The sequence below is a fragment of the Cucurbita maxima genome, unplaced genomic scaffold (assembly GCF_002738345.1).
Source record: "Cucurbita maxima cultivar Rimu unplaced genomic scaffold, Cmax_1.0 Cma_Scf00011, whole genome shotgun sequence".
NCBI lineage: Eukaryota > Viridiplantae > Streptophyta > Magnoliopsida > Cucurbitales > Cucurbitaceae > Cucurbita > Cucurbita maxima.
The window spans coordinates 1,634,620-1,655,443 of NW_019272027.1; the positions used below are offsets into that span (position 1 = coordinate 1,634,620).

Sequence of the window (20,824 nt, forward strand, 5' to 3'; positions counted from 1 at the left end):
CCCCCCCCCCCCCCCCGGCAAAAAAGTCAGAGTTTCCAATCTCTCGCCATATTGTTGAATTCAAAAATAACATATAAGAACCAGAGGATCATAAGTGAACTTAACCTCAAAAATTTAGATTGGCGAATAAAAGAGATGAAAGAACATGATGTAGATGAGGACTCCAGAAGCAACTCAGAAAAGATAAAAACGGTTGTATATTATAAACCAAAAATGACTCTGGCTGTAATCATGCCCATAAATATTAAGTAAAATAAAACTATCAACTGGTAGAACTGACGGTTAGCCATAAAAAATGCACTACAAATGGCCAAAGTTTCAAATGTGATCCTTATGATGAGAGCTTGAAACGAAGAAAAAAAAAGACCTTCAAATTTTCGAAACCTGGCGTGCAAATGCATATGGTGTTTGGAGTATTCTGTGAAACTTAGCAGAGGTGAACCCAGAAACCTACAGTAACCAAAAAAACATACCCACATCAGCGAAACCAAAACTGACATCAGCGTTTTAACATAGCGAAAGATGCATAGTCTACTTCATCCACAAAAAACGAACTTTGTAAGAATCGTTCAATGTCGTTTTCGACATGAGAAATTGATAACTTCCACTGGAGAGGACGGGACTCCAGAGAAAGGTAGCGATAGAAATATTATGGAAAAGACTTTCAATATAGGAGGTCAAATATGAACTACGTATACGACGAAAGGCCTTAAGTCTTACATTGCTATACATCCCGCATAAAATTGAATAAGAAAACAAGACACCTTGAAAAATAATATTAAAAGAGAGAGAGAGAGAGAGAAGCAAGGTTTACTTACTCGTCAACTGTAGAATGAATACTATAGAAAGCTCTCGATGCTAAGTTCGACAAAGGAACATGGATCAGGAATGTCAAAGTTATTCAAAACCTGAGGTCAAACAAGGGAAATATCATTAGTAGCACCATACAAATACCAACTATATTTCATTTTCGAGACCACATATCATTTTCTTCTTTCAATGTCCAGAAACAAGAATTCATCTCGAAATACAGTAGAAGATACAGATAAATCAGAAGATGAAGCTTGTACGCCCCCGACAGAACTAGAGCTGGAACAAGCTGGGGCCGTGAATAATAATGTTGAAAGCAAGAATTGAGTTAAGACAATGATGGCTTATCGAACTTCATGTTACTACTGCTTTTTCTAGCTTAAGCTATTGCCAAACCTAACTTGATAATTAAACTACGTAAACACTAAATTCTGAATTGTACAAGTTAAATAAAATATTGTAACAAAATGAATAAAGTTTTATTTGATAACTATTTGGGTTTTGAAAATTAAACTTATAAACACTTCTTCCACTTACGAATTTTTTGTTTAATTATCTACTTTTTTATATATATTTTTAAAAACCAAGCCAAGTTTTGAAAGCTAAAAAAGAAATCTTAAAAACTTGTTTTTGTTTTTGGAATTTGACTAAGAACTCAAATATATTCTTAAGAAAGATGAAAAGCAACATAGAGAAATGGTGAGAAAAGAAACACGACTTTCAATAATCATGGTTATTAAATGGGCTCTCATAAAACCGACATCCAGGAACATGGGAGAAACTTGGCATCACTCATTGTTCATCAATAGAGTAATAAACTTTGCTACCAAAAACAAATCTCAATTAAAAAAAAAAATGGCAAACATACAACGACAATAATTGATGAACTTATTACCAAAGTTTATATACATACATCTTATGACTTACATTTGGAACCTTGATTAGTCATCACATGAGTATTGCAAACATGAACAACACCTCATATAAAGCAAATTGAGTAAGAATCTTGCAATGGTATCAACTTTTGAAACTCAAAGAAGCTCACAATCTCACAATCAATGCAAGAAAGAGAGGGAGGGGGGAACAAAGAGTGACACTATATAACACACACAAGATATATATATTATGTTGGTGAAGATTCAAGCATAAGTTTGAAGAGGTGTTACTACCTCGGGATGAACAATGCCGAAAGTGCCAATTTTCTTTCCATTATAAATGATGTGAGCTTGTCTACCAGTAAGAAACTCTGGATTCTGCAGGACATATAAACAAAACATGGGAATATGCCAAGAAACAGAGTCAATTCTAAGTTCCTAATTTGTAACCTTCCATGAAATAAAGCGCACGGAATAACCCACTTACATCTGAACATTTTATGTAATACCCAGTTTCAACGCCAACTGAAACAAAAGGAGCCCCTATGACTTCCATAATTCTGTCGACCAAACCATGGATCAACTGAAATATCAAGAAAAAAAAATGATCAAAAATACAAACGGCACCGTGAATTAACACTCGAAAAAGATGGCCACAGAAAAAAATAAGATCTATAAGAACATTAGTATCTTTAGAAAGCAAAGTACTATGTATCAAATGAAAATTGAGGATAACACTATATAAAAATAAGGGATTTCTTTGGTATATTTTCTAAAAGTTTTCTTCAGAAATTGTAATGCATCAAAACTTCGCTATTTTTTTTACTTAGTGAACTATTCTTGTAAAGTCCTATTTGTTTTCTAACATATTCACCAACGTTTTTGCACTGTCATAAAATAACACGTCTAAATGTTAGATAATGACAGAAAATAAATAGTAAATTAGGTACAATCAACGATAAAGGGCAGATCTAGACTTCCTTTAGATTCTTACCTCAAACCCAGAATTGGCACTGCAATATAGAGCAGCAAGATGACGATGATTTCTTGCGCCAACATCTTTTGCATTATCCAGTAATGATACATCACCTACTTCAAATATCTAGAATAAAAAAGTTGACAGATAATTTAACTTTCTAAGCTTTTTTGATGTTGACTTTAAAACAAACAGGCCTTCAAGAAAATATATTGAGACGATAGCTTAATAAACAGATAACATCCTTGTTTTTCAAACCACCCATGAGCGCCCCAACAGTTCACCTGCCCCTAAAATGATCTCATGAAACAAATAATTGTAAAAATGGACTACACTAGAAATCTTCATGAGACCTTAAAGAATGCCAATCCAACTGGGGAAACTCCTAAACCCTCTCTTTATTCAGAAAATAAATTCAATAAGCATAAAAGTACAAACGAGTACAAGAAGCACAAAATGAAAGAAAAGATAAACCTCCTCTTCCTAAGAATCTATTTACAATTTCTACCATTTACCAGTATACTTACAAAAATCAATAACCATTACATAAAGCATAATGGAACAATGAAGACTCAGACCCATTTTATCAAGTAATTCAAATTGTAACGCCAAGACCTACTAAAACAACCGTACAAACTACTTATCTTTTCTTCTCCGAGAGGTGACCTTCTCGACTGGAAAATACCATATGTAAATTTTTCCTACTCGTTCAGGTCCTAATTGTCGTTTAGAGGTTAAACCAACATAACAGTCACACCTCACCATAACTAACAATTGAACTCTACAATTCTTGCCCAAGAACAATGGAGTCTGAGCACGTTTCATAGCACTTGACCTACTATTGCGTCCACAGCATGACACTAAGCCACAGACAACATCAAAGATGTAATAAACATCACATAAGCTTATTACACACTTAAAACCTAGAACAGTTGCCACTTGTAACTTCAAAATATGCATACACTTACTACCAGCGCACATCCATACAACGTGCATGTGTATATTAATGCCACATGTCTACCAATATTTTTATCACAAGTGACAACAGTTTCAGAGATTTGGACCTCCATGTGGTAACTAAATGACGTCATTGAAAATTTATGCATGTACCTTTATGGGCTTTGGATGATCTTTATTATGTCCAACAGTTTTCAAAAGACCAGGCATAAGACTGGTTCGTACAACCTGGCAATGTTGAGAAAGTACAAAATGTTATTACCAAGGCAGAGCATCATTCCAAATGTTTAGTGAAAGCATACATAATCAAGTGATTTCTAGCATGTGGCATATTTAGATAGGTTTACCTAAGTTGATAAAAAATACCAGATAGGGTTTACAAACCTCAAAATCAGTTGAACGGGGATTTCCAATGATAACAGCAGTAGATTTATCATCTTCACGCTTTAACATGGAAAAGTTTTCTTTATAAGAACATAGGATCCACGTAAGTACCTCCGTGAACCCAGTCATTGCAATCTAAACAGAAACAAGTGAACAAACAAAATGGTAAGCAAGGAAGTTACATATCCAAAGCATATAGAAAATCAACTGTTACTAAAACGTACCTCTGCTCTGATAAGGTCACTGAACTCATTTAGTGGTAGAGGCTGCAAAGATGCAGGTTTACTTTTTGGGATGTTATTGAACCCATAAGCAATAGCAACATCCTAGAAATGAATAAATTTACAAGATCAATAACAATTTGCAAGGTGAAAAGAAATTATGTATAGACATGTATTCTCAAGATTATCCCTCCTATGTACTATTTTTACCTCCATGACATCACATGCGTGAAGCACATCACTCCTTGTTGGGGGCACTGATATAGTTATACTAGACTTGTCACCAGACATTGACTGCTTAGCGTGTAATTGCATCCTATTTAACAAACTGGTAACCTGGAAGATTGTAAAATATCACAAGCCACATCATATTCATTCCATTGTACCAATATAATACCTACTTATCAATTCCCCCCATTTTGCAAATGCTTAGAATTGGAACTTACAATAACTTCCAATTGATGGCATTCCATAGTTGAAATTAATCCTTGTCTTCTTTGGGTCAAGAACCAAGAAAATTGAATTATTTTGACTACGTTGAACAACCTAACATTATCTTATAAGATATTATAGTCTGCATTAGCAGCAAGCCAAAGTAAAATGCTAAACTCAAGCCTCAAGGAAAACTTCAGCACAAAAAAAAAAAAAAAAAAATAGTGAATGCCAAAGGTCACAATAAATTATTGATTCTTATATAAGTTTCTATTATGATGTAGGAGGATACTGAATATGTGTTAAGGAAACCGTATGGTATGGCTAAAATAAAGTTTAAAAGAAGCATATATGAGCTTATAAAACTACCTCTTCTGCCTCCAATGAGACTCCAATGCAATTAGTGATATAAGACAGAGAAACTTCCATATTGTAGAGAGATAGCTCTGGATAAATACTTGACTTCCCATCAGAATATACCACTTCAACTGGCTCAATTTCAAACTTCTTTTTGCACAGCGCTGAAAATATAGTCACCTAAGAAGATTACAAGAAATTCCAAAAATTAGGGATTACTTTACATCAGCAAATAAACTTTTCCACAACTCAAAAAAATTATTACCATAGTATTCAATACAATATTTGCTTTTGTCAGATCAGTTGCAGTGCATTCAATAAACACATTCTTTGTCTTCAAATTAATAGCCGAATGTGCACCATTGATAATTGGTGGTAAAGACAAAACAGTTCTGCAGCAAGGAGCTCAATATATATCAAAATGTGGTAATATTTTATGTTTAGAGCCGTTCTCAATAATTACAACAAAAAAAAAAAAAAAAAAAAAAAAAAAAAAAAAAAAAAAAAAAAAAAAAAAAAAAAAAAAAAAAAAAANAAAAAAAAAAAAAAAAAATCAGAAAACTAAGAGAAACTACAAATGTTTTCAATAAGCTAATGAAAACTATAAAATGCACATGTTTTCTGATATTAACAAGTAAACCAGCCAATCAAGTTCTATAAGATCCCAACAATTTCAAACATAAGAAAGGGTGGTGGGAGTATACCTGTTGCGATCAAACAAAACGGGAAATATAGGTGATTTTTCTATTATGTGCAAGAACTTCTTCAGCTTCAAATCTGACTGTAAATGAGCATGGAGAAACATGGATCAAAATATCTCGACATCGATTTCAGAAAAAGGGAAACTAAAAAACACCATAACAACATACATCTAGGACTTAATACCAGACAGAAAATAGATATATTCTTATTACGGCACTTACTTTATAGAACTCCATCAGCTCATCAGCTCTGAAACTCTTCGTCTGCATCACATAAAAAAATAAAAAAAGTTAGTTCCAAACCACATTAAAAGACAGACGACAATCTTAACTGGGTCCAATGGTTGAGTCAGTATATCTCATTCTCATAAAACCCATAATGAAATGTTTCATGGAGAGATCTACTAACAAAGAAATTTATATTTCAAAAGTTTGCTAGAAGAAGAAATCATGGAGTTGTTTCCCTCACTAAAAAATCAGCAAATACTGGATGTTTATGAAAGAATCAAATTTAGGAACAGACAACTGAAAATCAATTCCCACAAATATCTAAGTGAAATCAACTAAGGTTATTTCAGAACAACATATCAACACGCAGCAAGTACATATTTGATTCCTTTAAGTCATGGAAATAAGACCTTTCAAAAAGGAAAAAATGAAATCTGAAATACTCATTTTGCTGAATCTCATCAACCGATAAAAAGAGGGAACAACTTGTCCTAGGTGCATTATATATTTTACCTGTTTCAGTGGCACAAAGTTTATAGCTGTTGGTGGCAAAGCCTGAAACAAATGAGGGAAAAGTGAGAATGTCAACGTTAGGACACTGTATTCACTGGAACAAATGAGTATCGACCAAAAGCTAACAAAAGCGAGAGAGAGAGAGAGAGTTAACCACAACTAACACTTCAATCATCAGAGAGCAGAATCTATAGTATTGCACTACAGCAGAATAATTTTCCAGAGATGTTACAGAAACTGAGGATGAATACACAGAAAATGCAATCTAATGCTACACAGCACATTCTACTGGACCTACTAATAGAAACAGAATATTTATTGTCCCAAGACTATGATTACAAGGAAATCCCACCTCATAGGTGAAAGGGCCTTCAAGCGTATCCAGATCATGAGTTCCAATGGCAACAAGGGTTCTCCGTCTAAAAAAATCAAACAAAACTCTTAATACAATACTTCCAGCACAAATGAAAATAAAACAAGAAAAAGAGGAAGAATTAGAAAGTAAAACATACAAATCAGACGTAGCAAAAATATTATAACAAAAGAATTGCTCATGCATCAAAAAATAACTATGTCTTGATCTCAAAATTACGTCATTGCTACATACTTGGACTCCATGTCCTATATCCTATTGGAATTGCTAAAACAAAACAATACAACTTGTAAGTTTCGACTCAGTAGCTTTACAACTTGTGCGGCTGGATGGAAATCAGAACAATGCACAAAATAGGAGAAGATCACAATGAATATGATACCAATAAACTAACTACAATCCAAACTTACCGACATATGTTCTGATGAAGTTTGTCTTGCAGATCAATAAAACTATTATAACTTGCTTCATCAAAAGTTATGTCTCTCAAAACAGCACAAACCACGTAAGGACGAATCGAGGAAGTCTGAGAAGTTGAAAGTTCCAGATAAATAGAAACAAGTTGACATCATCTATAATAATATAAATTACATATTCAAATGGAAACTATACCTCAGGTTTTACATGCATTTTGTGCATAGATTCCTTGGTTATATTGGTTAATTTATAGCAGGGTGTCGCCTCCTGCTTATTAAAAATGCGCAGTGCTTGAGCAAGCCCTTCAAGACAGAGCAAATCGTATCTACAAAACCATAAAGTAGATTTACAAGTTATATCTCAGATGCCTACAACTACAACGTTCAAATAGTTTTATAATCTCCAAGGAAATTTACAACGGTCTTCTACCTTTTGCAAAAAAAAAAATCCAAGAACTCAAAATGAGGCCAATGCAGGCACATTTACAAATAGATAAAAATTGTTCTTTTAGAAGAAAAATAAACATCTTGGATGCGTTACAATCTGTGCCTAACCTAGCAGAAATCTCGAGGACTTGTCCGGACACGCACGCACACAGAGAAGAAGGGGAAACAAACGCTCCATCCCCGTATTGAATCCTAATTGCAATTTAGAGAAAATTACAAAGAACTGTACCTGTTTGCGGGGACTTCAATCTTGTAGATGACTTCTTCATCTTCATCAGCTTCTTCTTCCAAATGCTTCTCTTTCCTAATAATCGCCTTCTCTGTCGTCTACAGTCAACAAGCCAAAGTAAAAAAGAAAATTCGCATCCAAATCATGAACGTAATCGAGAAAACAACGAATACTTACAACATCATCAAGCTCAATTCCAAACCTAAAGCACAGCTCTTCGAACTCTTCCTGCGCTAAGAAATGAAAATGAAACAAAATTAAATGAAATTAACAGGAAGCAATTACATAATTGAACAACGTAACATATCATTGAAAACTTCAAGCTCACAATAAGTTCTTCCGAGGGCAGCAAATAGACGATCTCTCCCGACGCTTACGGTCGGCATGGTCGACTCTTCTTCTGAAGGAACAAAGACTACACGAGAAGACAACAAAAACACTAGAGCAGCGCGGAATCGCCTGCGGAGCCCTTTAGAGCAGTCTGCTCCCACGCCAGACGCGACGCTTAGCCAATTGGGCTAATGGGCTTATTCTTTGTTTATGGGCTCATAAGAAACAGCCCATTCAGAAAACTTTTTTTTCCCACGTGGAAAATTGGTAAATTATGGAATATATACGAATATATTTATCGTAATTTTCAAAATTATTCACATTGAAAAAGATTCTTAAAAAAAGATATTTGACTTTAAAAATCTATTGCTCTATTTGATACGCAATCTAAAATTAAATTTATAAATTAATTTTTAGTTCAAGTTGAATATAAATTATTTTTAATTAATTTGTGAACATATTTATATATATACATTTTTTTTTGTTATAAATTTTATATAGTTAATATTTTACAATATTATATAATTTATAATATAATATATTTATTATATTTCTTAAAATTTTTATTTTTTAATATTATCGAAAAACTTTATGTGTGCGTGGGATCGTTATAATCCTGGATTACTCTTACAATCATTAGTTACTTATCATGAATGACTTTTTATGTATTCTTTTCATTTTGGGTAGTTTCAATTGCATGAGCGGCAAGAAAAAGTAGGTTGTGACCTACACACGTAAGACATACAAAGGGCAACTCAAGTGTTGCCCATCTAGTCTTGTTTAGGCCAAAATTGAGAAGTTTCATGATGCAACCAAGAAGGATGGTGCATCATTCAACACACCAAGAGTGCATCGAAGCTAAGTTGAGGCTTATGCAAAGTTCGAGAGAACGAGGCAACAATGTCGAAGCTCAAGGAAGGACAGGTAGGGGCTTGAGTCATAACCTTAGAAGTCGGAGTTTCGATATGAGTTTCAGAGTGCGGCTTGGGAATTAAGTTCGTCGATATGGAAGATGAAAGCTCACCAAATTTGGTGTCAAATGGATACTCGACGGACTATGCACGAGGGCATATGTATGCTCGCCAAAATGACGTCTATCGAGAAGAGGAAGCAAGGTTTGGAACACCCTAACCTAGACCAGGATTCGTCTTTCTCCCTATGCCTAGAAGCAAGTCAAGCGGTAAGAAAACTCATATCCCTTGAGTGCGTGTTTTTTTTATGATCTCGTTTTCTCAGATAGGGCAGGTCAGGGGCAGGTGTCTTCGATATGCGATATCTGAGACTCTTTCTTTTTTAAGTGGATATGAGATATCTGGAATGTGATGCCAGATGTGCTTTCTGACATGGTGTTGGCTCTCCACCACCCATACGCTTTGTGGCCTAAGCGAGCTAATTTGTGGCACATGCGTGTGTCACAGCATGGGCAAGCGTCACAAGATGAACATCTCAGGTGTCTTCCTTTGAAAAAGGTTTTCCAAGGACAATACCAGACAACAAGGGTGTGTGAATATTGCGCCCCAACTCATGTGTCGAAGGTTGGATTATGCACTTGCTATCTGAAGTGTATGTCATAAATGGTTTAGCTTGGACATGGGAGAATCCAATGCTCGAGAGAACCCAGATGGATGGATGTTTGGGATGTCTCGACGAGATGATTGATACATAGGTCAATTCCCAACCGATGTGTCTTATGAACTAAAATTTTATTTTTAACTCAATTAATAAATTTGAAGTATTTAATAAAGATTATTTGAGATAGAAAAGATTAAATGGCTCGACTTAACCATCCCACCCACCCCTAATTCGTATAGCTTGGGCCAGCCCAACAAAATTAAGTATCATTAGTACTCATACCTAAATTGGGCCCAACAGGCCCAGTCCATGTTTACCCAAAGAAACTCAGATTGGGCCCAGAGCCCGATAATGGTATTGTTGTAATTCCAGAGAACGTGATTGTGGATTAAGGCGCGTTCAGAATTTCGAGCTGCTCGCTCTCACCACTTCACCTTCGCTCTATCCAGTTTCCGAGCGCACAGGCACACCCAACACTTCCAGTCGTCAGTTCCGGCCATGGCTTTCGTCTCCACCTTCATCTCCGGCGAACTGTCGCTCCTCACAGTGAGAGCTTCCGCCACATCCTCCTCCGTCAAGCATCCCTATCAATTCCCTCCGTCTAATTTGCACTTCGCCCGCACCGTTACCTTCGCTTCAACCTCCAACCAGGCCACTGCCTCCCAACGCCAGCCCCGAGGTATCATGAAGCCCAAGCGTATTTCGCCGGAGATGCAGGCGCTTGTCGGTGTTCCCGAGATTTCCCGTACCCAAGCCCTTAAGGTCATTTGGGCTCACATTAAAGAGCATAATCTTCAGGTAGAATTTCTCTTCCTCTGTAGTTTTTCATTTTTCCTTGTCTCTTTATTTCCATGTTTGTTTTCCTTTCACCTCGTCTTCGCCTTTCAGTGACACTAGTTAATTAGAGAAAAGGTTTTTCGGTGACCACTTTTAGGGGTTTTTGCTCTGTTCTGAGGATATTGTATGATGTATCGGCTTGCGTGACGAAAGAGTCTTGTTCTGAAATGACGTCTGAAGCCCTCATTTCCGAACAAGATCTTGGATGGTTTGTTTAGAGTTTTCTTACTGTGTTCTGTTTAAAATTTACTTCGATAATCATTAGATTAATTTCTACGACTCTTAATTCTTCATTTGACGATAGATTAGGGGAGTTTTGCTCCTAGTTATGATGTATTAGCATATGAAAATGTCTTGTTGTCTTTTAAATTTTCATCGAGTGTTCTTGTTGGGCTGCGCTATAATGACCATTGGATGAATTTCTACCACTATTAGTGCATTGTTTTGAAGATGTTTTGGTATTTGGGTAGTAATTCTATAAGATTTGATATCCTTGTTGTTGAGAGTTCTTTTATGAGGGGTTTCAAGATGATTTTGCTGCTTCGGAGTTTCATGGTTAACTTTTTTCTGATTTGTGCATTTGTTTTCAAAGACAGAGAACAGATTTAGAAAAACTTCTGTTCATTCTCTGGTTTTCAATTATCTATAAAGTTCATAATGATATAAGTATTTTTCTTGAAGCAGTTGTTTGGGGTTTCCTCAGCGTGCTTTTCAGCCCTGGCTTTTGTAACTTTAGTTGGCTAAGGATTATGGATTATGGAAATTTTTATATTTTCGTTTAGTCACCGAATAATGGTATTCGCTCATCGGAGGGTTTTTGCTTGCGTTCTAGGGCGGTTCTGAAAAGTTGCTTTCTCCTTCCAATATCTCAATGTTCCCCTAGGAAACAATGGGACCTGGATTTCGAAAAGAAAGAACCTAAAACGGGAACCCTTGTTTGGAAACTCTAAACTGAGTCGCGGTCTAACATTTTTTCGTGCATGTTGGCGATATATACTTTAGTTCCTTGAGTTCTCTTACATTACTCCACTAAATTTGTCCTTAAATGCTGCCTAATATTTCACAAAGAAACAGAAAATTTGTATGATAGTTGCCTTCTCAGAAATTAGGGGTTCAAAGCACAGAAACCCAAAGTCGAGTCAATTTGTTTTGTTTCTGATTATATTCTTCATTCTTTTCAATATTTGTTTTGTTTTTTTATTGTATTCATCTTTGTTTTAGAAACCGAGCGACAAAAAAGTCATAATCTGTGACGAGAAGCTGAAGAACATATTCGGAGGGAAAGATGAAGTTGGGTTTCTGGAGATTGCAGGATTGATAAGTCCACACTTTCTAAAATGATTGGAAGTACGGAACATAGGGATCTGGGGACCTTCAGTTGAGTGCCTTGAAGATGAACTTTGTGTGTTGTTTTGTTGTGGAAGTCTCCAAATCCGGTTGATACGGATGCTTTTAGGTATTATTCCTCACTGAATCCTGGCGTTCAGAGCCCTTTTGTGTGTAGTAGTTGGATATAGAGGAAGCTTTTGTAAGAACTTTGGTTGGAGATTTGTGTAGGGATTATTATTTCAAATCTTTGTTGCTCATTAGTTTGGGAAATCTCTCACTTTACTACATGCTTGCCATTTTGCACTTGGGTTTGCACTTAGCTTCGCCCTATGCTATTCTAAATCATTGGCGGTATGATGAAACCGTAACTTTTAGTTTCTTTTGGGTCTCGAAAATACCTTCACGGTTAGTTTTGGATGGAAATCATTAGTATCATGTCATAAATACCCTTGAAAGTTCAAGAGTATTTTAACATCCAAGCGAAAAAAAATCTAACTTAGAAAAAAAAAATCACATAAACAAGTAAAGTATATTCTTTTTTCATGAAATTATATGTTAATTGAAAAGGGAAAAAGGAAAAAAAAAACAAATAATTTCATCTTCAAAGGGGAGATCAAAACTTCACATAAACCCCCACTGCTTAATTCTAAACCCCGCCAAACTCTGCAGTGGCTAAGAATGGCGGATAAGGTTGTTCTTCTCCTCCTCCTCCCCAATCCACCGCCCTCCAAACCCCTCATCCACGTCTTCCACCACCAGCCCCCTTCGCCCTCTTCCCCTTATACAACACTATCCTTTCCTCCGCCGCAGCCGCAGCCGCTCTCTTCCCCATCATCCCCCATAGCCCCTCTTCTCCAAGGCATCCTTCATCCCCACCAAGACCCCTCTTCCCCTCAAACCCATAACCCCCAATCCATTTTCAGAGCACACACCCGGAAAGGCCGATCCCGCGGGAAGCCATGGTCGCACCACCGTCTCTCTACCAAGGGTAAACAAATTCTCGATTCTTTACTCAACCCAGAATTAGATTCCTCCTCTTTAAACAAATTCTTGAAACCAGTCCCGAAGAGCTTAATTTCACCCCTGAATCTGTTTCATTCGACATTTTGGGGATAATCAAGGGCTTAGTGTTTCGCAATAAGAATGAAGTAGCCTTGCGTGTTTTTGAATTTTGTCGTAATCGGAAGGAATTTGCATCGATTTTGAATCGCTCTGTCATTGCTGTGATTATTAGTGTTCTTGGTAAACAGGGTCGGGCTTCTTTTGCAGCTTCTTTGCTTCATGAGCTTCGAAATAATGGAGTAAATATTGACATTTATGCTTATACTTCTTTGATAACTACTTATGCTAGCAATGGTAGATATAGAGAGGCTGTGATGTTGTTTAACAAGCTAGAACAAGAAGGTTATACACCAACTTTAATTACTTATAATATCATCTTGAATGCCTATGGGAAAATGGGTATGCCTTGGGAGTAAAATTGCTGCCATTGTCGATAGCATGAAGAGTTCCGGGATTGCCCCAGATTTGTGTACATATAATACGCTTATTAGCAGTTGTTGCAGAGGGTCATTGTATAAAGAAGCAGCAGAGGTGTTTGAAGAAATGAAAGCAGCTGGATTTAGGCCTGATAAGGTTACTTACAATGCGTTGTTGGATGTGTATGGGAAGTCTCGACCACCTAAGGAAGCGATGGAGATTTTGAAGAAGATGGAATCGAGCCGTTTTGCGCCAAGTATCGTGACTTACAATTCATTGATATCAGCTTATGAGCGGGACGGTTTTTTAGATGAAGCTACGGAGCTAAAAAGACAGATGATGGAGAAGGGGATTGAGCCTGATGTTTTTACTTACACGACGTTGTTGTTTGGTTTCGAAAAGACGGGAAAGGACAGTTGTGCGATGAGAGTATTTGAAGAGATGAGAGTTGCAGGGTGCCAACCGAATATATGCACATTCAATGTGTTGATTAAGCTGCACGGTAAGAGGGGGAATTTCGCGGAGATGATGAAGGTTTTCGAGGAGATTAAGGTATGCGAGTTTGCGCCTAATATTGTTATTTGAAACTTACTTTTGACCGTGTTTGGGCAAAATGGGATGGATTGTGAGGTCTCACGAGTGTTCAAAGAGATGAAAATGGCAGGTTTTGTGGTTGAGAGGGACACTTTCAACTATTAATAAGCGCTTATAGTAGATGTGGTTCGTTCGACCAAGCCATAGCTATCTATCGAAGAATGTTGGATGCTGGGTTCTCTCCCAATCTGCCGACGTACAATACCGTTTTAGCAGCCTTGGCTCGGGGAGGCCTTTGGGAGCAGTCGGAGATAGTGCTCGCCGAAATGAAGAACGGTCGGTGTAAACCTAATGAGTTAACGTATTGTTCTTTACTTCATGCTTTATGCCAATGGCAAAGGGATCCGGCGGATGTCTGCACTTGCTGAGGAAATCTATGCCAGCATTATTGAACCTCATGCTGTGCTTTTGAAGACATTGGTTTTGGTTTATAGTAAAAGCGATCTTTTGATGGAGACCGAGCGTGTGCTTTCTTCGAACTTAGGAAGCACGGTTTTTCGCCTGATTTAAGGACTCTAAATGCCATGGTTTCGATCTATGGTAGGAGAAGGATGGTTTCGAAAACGAACGAAATTTTGAACTTCATGAAGGATAGCGGATATACTCCGAGCTTGACTACTTATAATAGCCTAATGTACATGTACAGTCGCTCGGAGAACTTCAACAAGTCGGAGGAGATTCTGAGGGAAATTATTGGGAAAGGAATAAAGCCTGATCTCATTTTGTTTAGTACCGTTATTTTCGCCTATTGTCGGAATGGTCGAATGAAAGGGCGTCGAGGATATTTGCTGAAATAAAGGATTTCGAGCTTGTCCTAGATGTAATTACGTATAATACCTTCATTGCAAGCTATGCTGCTGATTCGATATTTGTAGAGGCATTTGATGTCGTGAGCTATATGATCAAGAATGGATGTAAGCTTAATCAAAACACATACAACTCTTTAGTAGACTGGTTTTGTAAGCTAAGTTGCTGGGAGGATGCAAATAGTTTCGTCTCAAACCTCAGCGATCTCGACCCACACATAATGAAGGAAGAGAAAATACAGGTTGCTAGAGCGTATAAGCAAGAAAAGAAATGGTCATTGGCAATGAACAATGCAAGCTTGAGTTGTAGATATGATTAGATTAAATTGTAAATTTTGAGATTTTATTGAACCTCAAAATTCTAACTTTTAAACTCTTAAAAACGAGACTAATTTGACAATTCGTCAAAAAATCGACCAAGATCAACCTCATGAATGCATTGCAAATCTACAATGTTTCGTTGTAGGCTTAACTGCTCAATTGATAAAAGTTACTCTAGAGATAATAGATTGATATTCTAAGGGTTGGTTTGTTCGCCCATTAAAGTGGTATGTAAGCTGGGTTCAGAACGTTATGAGACAGTTAGGTCCATATTCGATGTGGGCCTTAAAGCATTGAGAGTACCTTTCCCAGTACACCTATTAAAATAGTACATGAGCTGGGTTCAAAATGTCGTGAGACAGTTTGGTCATTAGAACATTGAGAGGACCTTTCCCTAGTACACCCATTAAAACAATGCGTGAGCTAGGTTCAAAACGTCATAAGACAGTTCAGTCCATATTCAGTGTGGACATTCAAACATTTCCCTAGTACACCTATTAAAACGAGCAAGGTTCAAACCATCGTGAAACATTACGTCATATCCGATATAGGCGTCAGAGCATGAAAGGACCTTTCCCTAGTACACCTATTAAAACGGTACGTGAGCTTGGTTCAAAACATCGTGAGACAATTCAGTCCATATCCAATATAGGCATTACAGCATCAAGAGGACCTTACAACTTCATACAAGTCAATGGGCGGAAAAGTCAATAAAAAACCAAGAAAAACAAGTGGTTATATTTGAGTATAAAAAAATCAAAGGAAGTTGATTTATATTAGCAGCAATTAGTGATATAAATTTATCTATCTACAACAACTCTCTCTATCCCCTACCTACCATTGCCTCCTATTTCTGTGTGTATCAATAAATTCATATTTTTCACAACCTTGTGTGAAGTTTTTCATCACCCTCATAGTTTGAGTTAAGAGAGAAAATGTCGACAGGTGCGTTAGTGTACCCGGTAACGACGTTCTTTGCTCGGCTCGTACGTGAGCCTTTGTTATGGTCGAGATAAACGACGATGACCGTGATGTCGTCGTGGAAATGACGTCGAATACCCTTTTCGAGCTTCTTTATCTCAGCATATCTCATCTCCCGTTTCCTCGCAGCCTCATGTAGGGCAGCATTCACTAATCTCTTTGCAATTCCCTGAATCAGTTAAGAATGTGTAATGTTTAGAAAGCTTTGTAAATGACATAAATGGGAAGGAAGAGCTCTGCAACTTACAGCTCTTGGGTTCTTGAAAACTATCTCCACAGCAGCCTCATCAGTCAGTTGTTCCCAGAGACCATCTGATGCAAAGATCAGGAATAAGTCTTGTGGTTTAAGCTCGCGTGTTAGGATCGATGGTTCGGCTGTCATAACCGGTCGCTTCAATGGAACAGGATTCCCAAATTGTTGGAATATTGGATCCCGGTTGAACTCGGGTTTCTTTAAATAGACGTCACCGATTGATCTTGAAACCTGTAGTCAAACGGATAAGTGTCATAGTCATGCTGGTCTAAGACATGTTGCTTAGTGTGATTGTGACACCAGAGAGCTACCAATAATCACATTCAATAAAACTATAACTAGAGAATTCTAATGATTCGAGTCAAACGAGAACAAGAACAAGAACGAGTTATAGAACAAATTCATGAACAAAATGGACCTGAATTATGCCCTTTATCCTCCAAACTCCACGAGTATAGACAACGATATGAGCGTCGTCAGGATGAAGTGCAACAACCTCTTCCCTAATTTCATCGACACCGACATTATGATCGGTCGACAACCGTTCTGAAACGACCGGTGTTCTTTGATTCTCAGAAACTCTACGGCCAAGAACAGCTCTCGAATCGCCAAGATTCGCAATGTATAACTTCTTATTTGAAATTGCACCTACAAGACAACATGATCCAACAGATGCAATTTGTGGCTTAGCAGGCAAAGCCCTCTTCACCAAACGCAAAAACTCCTCTTCTGTAGCATTGAATGCTTTCTTAATAACATCCTCTGATAGCCCACCTTGTTCTAAAGCAAACTCTGCAACATAAACTCAAAACCTAAATTCATATGAACAATTTCCATTTCATCCAACCATTTGATTCAGTTCATATTCAAAACAAGTTCAGAAAACCAGAGATATTCCCATCAAATCAAAACAGAACCTAAAATCTACCAAATCCTACAAAATATCCAGAATTCAAAGCACAAAACGCGTTCGAACAGAGACTCACTGTGCATATAAGGAACAAGATGCTTATTAACGAAGCGAGAAGCCTCAGGGCCGCCATGGCCATCATAAACACCAACATAAGTAGCAGAAGGGGACGTGAAAATCTGACTCTGATCTTCAAGACAAGAGTTAGCCTGAACAACAGCGATCGAGTAATCACCAGAGGCATGAGGCTTCAAATCCGAGTGCCAGAGCAGCCCATCGCCGGCCCACCGCCCAAAACACCGCTCCAGCGGCCGACAGCACGATCTTAGCATCATGGGCTCCGATGAACACACAATCAAACCCTATTGTTGAAATAAATTAGGTTTAGAGTATGAAATTTTTGGGAGAAGAGGCGAAATTGGGTTAAAGGGAAGAGGAAAAATGGAACAAAAGGAGGAAGAACCGCGTGAGTAGAAGGAAAGGATCAATGGAAACTGAAATCGCAACCATTTTTGATGCATTAACGCGTAAATAAAGGGTTCAATTTTGTACCCTTCATCCTCCATTTTAATGCCCTCTGTTGACTTTTCATCTCCCCTCTTGCAATTTCCATCTATAATTTTTTATAAAATTTCCATTTCAAAACCTTTCCCTTTTGGTTTCAATCCTAAATTATAAGTTTTGATCTATAAAATCGTGTTTTAATTGGTAAAATAGCATTTGGAGTAAGAACCACTCTTTCCTCCCATCTAACTATACTATCAGTCTCCTCAATTAATAAATTCAGTTTTACTCTCGATTTTTTAACGTCAATTCTAACACCTTTTTGTGTGGACTCGATTTTCTTAATTTACTGTCAGCCTTGTAACTCAATAAGTTCAATTTTCACTCTCGAATCTTGGTTGTAAACTCGCAAACTTAATAACTTCAATTTTAACTTTACTTTGTACATACCCGATTATCTAAATTTATCTTTTTACTCACGTAAATTTTAACGGCCTTTGTAACTCAATAAGTTCAATTTTCACGGTTGTAGACTCCATAACTTATTTACCTCAATTTTAACGCCTTTTGTGACGCTTATAACTTTCCTCTTTCATATATTTTTGACTTTAGGTTATTCCTAATTTCCATGTCTCTATTTTTTTACTCTCTTTTTTTCATAATTATACTAAATAAAAAAATGATTTTTTTTTTTTTTTATCTATTTTACCCTTAACATGGGATATAATTTTTTAATCTAAAAAAACATTTTTTTTACCGTACCCTTCAAATTTCAATTAAAAAACTAAAAAAAAAAATTATATTTAAAAATAGAAAACTCTTAAAGGTCAAAAATTAAAAAAAAAAAAACATTTTTTTTTATTGAGGGAGAAAATTGAATTGTTCGTCTTCTAAAATTAAAATCCCAATTGCATTTATTATTATATTTTTCGAATTTAATTCCGGAAAAATCATGAGCTTTTTGGAAAGTAATTATAATTTTATAGAAAAAAAAAGGAATATTTTTTCCATTATGGGCAGCAATGACCAAATCTTCATTAAAAAAAATTAATAATAATAATAATAATAATAATAATTTGACTTGGTCTTCCTAAGAGAAACTTTATACCCAAGTTGTGATTTTAATTGGAATAAAACTGTTTTATTTTAGGTTAATTTAAAACCAAACTTATTGGACAAGTAATTCATATTTGTTTAAAACTTTCCAATTTTAATTTTTTTATTCGTCTTACTTAATAGCATATTGTAATATTTCATGATCACGATTTGATACTTGATGGTCCCGACATTCCTCTACGACAAAATCATGTTATTTCTCGCTTTTAAGAGCTGTAATGAAATGTCGGGACCACAAGATGTTAAATCTGGACTCTAGATTTTATTAGTAGGTTAATACATTATACTCGACCACTTGAGTAAATTCTAGTTATAAGAGAAAGTAGGAACGAAATTAATAGAAAAAAGTCTAATATACGACAAATTCGAGCTAGAATAAAAGGATCGAACCACTGACCACCCTCGACAAGGGGTGAGGTCGACCATCACAATGAAGCATGACCCGAACTTGTGGAACCCGTGTTGAATCTGTATGGTTCATCTTTAATTTACGAGAGAGAGAAAATAAACAGGAAAGGGCTCTTATATAAATACTTGTATAGGATATAGATCACTGCTCCTATATTGGTAAAGACTAAACCCATATGCATGGTTACAGTCTTATCTCTAATTTTGTCAACTCAACTTGTGCTTATCTTAAGTATAGGGGTCTCGTTTCATACTCGAACAAGCTAAGTCATCTAAGCTTTATTTTAATCATTGGGTTCAAGGTCATATGAGCTAGCTCGTACGAGCTTACCTCAATGATTGGGTTTAAGTAATCTACTTCATTTAAGCTTATCTCATTATTTAGTATACTTCGGTTGAATATATATAGTTTTTTGTTTCAGTAGCGATAATGACCCACGATTAGATTAGGCGGTGCACGTTGGCAAGACGAGCAATTGTTCATGAATTCGACATAGAGAAACAATTTATTTGGCCAAAGAGTAGAGAAAAAAAAAACTTTAAAAAATCGAAAATTACCTAATTCTCGACGCGGGTTCTTCTTCTCGATTGAAGCCATGATTTCATTTCTAATTATCCGCCCCAAAGTAATAGAGCAAAACTCTCTCAAAGTTCATCATGAGTCGAAGAACTAAGAACTAAGAGATGAGTCTTTAAATCATGATTTTTCTATTAACTAAAAAATATCCTTTTTTGTAAAGGCCACGTGATAGGCATGCTCGGTTTGTCATTTTCTTCTTCCTTTGCGATTAGTCAACAGTTCCAGTGGTCGTCTTTGCATTTTTAAAAATTATTTTGAAAAAAAATTGAAACGAAAAGAAAAAAATGTTTACACCCTAAAATCGATACTAAGTTTTACTAATTTTTTATTTAATTTTTTAAGTTATGGAATTTTATCAAGGGTCTTAGAGGTTGATTCTCGTGAAGGCGTAGAAGGAAAATGTTTGAGAAAACTCCAAGGCTTTAGGAAAAAAAAAAGTTCGATTTTGAGAAGAAGAAGAGGGAAAAATGCGAGTCTTCCCAAGGTTTACCTAGAGTTCTTTTCGAGAAAGGAACATTGGATCAAGGAGTATAGATTCGAGCATTCGGATCGTTCGATTTCGTCAAGAACAGAAGAAGAAGGAAGGTAAGATCTATGAGTTTCTAGTCTCGATTTTCTTTACAATTTGTGAGTTTTCTAAGGAATTAGGCTTTAAAGTTTTAATATGTTGTCAAGTTTCATGAAGAAATTTGAGTAAGAAATCAACGTTTTGGGGAGTTCCAAGAATTGGTAAGAACGTTCAAAACCCTAAGTTTGAGTGCAATTGTTTTAGTGTGTTGATATCTAAAAAAAATTAAGTACCTTTGTGTAAACGAATGAAAACTCTACGACCTTGGTGAAGGAACTAATTAAATCCGAGTTCAGTGAAAGAAGTAATGAAATCTC

At 36.3% G+C, this 20,824-nt stretch overlaps 3 protein-coding genes and 1 pseudogene across 4 annotated transcripts; 2 read left to right on the top strand and 2 right to left on the bottom strand.

The window, feature by feature from the left end:
• Nucleotides 1-179: 179 nt before the first annotated feature.
• LOC111485973 (phenylalanine--tRNA ligase beta subunit, cytoplasmic-like) lies at nt 180-8,372 on the bottom strand. Of its 2 annotated transcripts, XM_023132951.1 has the most exons (20): nt 8,248-8,372; nt 8,097-8,152; nt 7,920-8,017; nt 7,440-7,569; nt 7,238-7,353; nt 6,807-6,873; nt 6,455-6,496; nt 5,936-5,977; nt 5,717-5,793; nt 5,278-5,404; nt 5,025-5,192; nt 4,434-4,559; nt 4,227-4,328; nt 4,003-4,137; nt 3,772-3,846; nt 2,680-2,787; nt 2,173-2,268; nt 1,980-2,063; nt 819-908; nt 180-450 (listed from the first exon to the last, which is right to left on the bottom strand). In XM_023132951.1, exons 1-19 carry the CDS (start codon nt 8,303-8,305, stop codon nt 840-842), a joined length of 1,776 nt encoding a protein of 591 aa, XP_022988719.1. In that variant the 5' UTR covers nt 8,306-8,372; the 3' UTR covers nt 180-450; nt 819-839. The 2 variants fall into 2 exon arrangements, with proteins under 2 accessions (XP_022988719.1, XP_022988720.1); XM_023132952.1 differs by lacking the exon at nt 2,680-2,787.
• Nucleotides 8,373-10,225: 1,853 nt separating this feature from the next.
• On the top strand, nt 10,226-12,290 carry LOC111486197. The gene is made up of 2 exons (XM_023133235.1): nt 10,226-10,619; nt 11,880-12,290. The coding sequence occupies exons 1-2, from the start codon at nt 10,320-10,322 to the stop codon at nt 11,997-11,999; spliced, it is 420 nt and encodes a 139-aa protein (XP_022989003.1). The 5' UTR covers nt 10,226-10,319; the 3' UTR covers nt 12,000-12,290.
• Nucleotides 12,291-12,568: 278 nt separating this feature from the next.
• On the top strand, nt 12,569-15,217 carry LOC111485941 (annotated as a pseudogene).
• A 681-nt stretch (nt 15,218-15,898) lies between these two features.
• Nucleotides 15,899-17,882, bottom strand: LOC111486050 (probable protein phosphatase 2C 63). The gene is made up of 4 exons (XM_023133052.1): nt 17,408-17,882; nt 16,840-17,213; nt 16,416-16,652; nt 15,899-16,337 (listed from the first exon to the last, which is right to left on the bottom strand). The coding sequence occupies exons 1-4, from the start codon at nt 17,664-17,666 to the stop codon at nt 16,068-16,070; spliced, it is 1,140 nt and encodes a 379-aa protein (XP_022988820.1). The 5' UTR covers nt 17,667-17,882; the 3' UTR covers nt 15,899-16,067.
• Between the last annotated feature and the right edge of the window lie 2,942 nt (nt 17,883-20,824).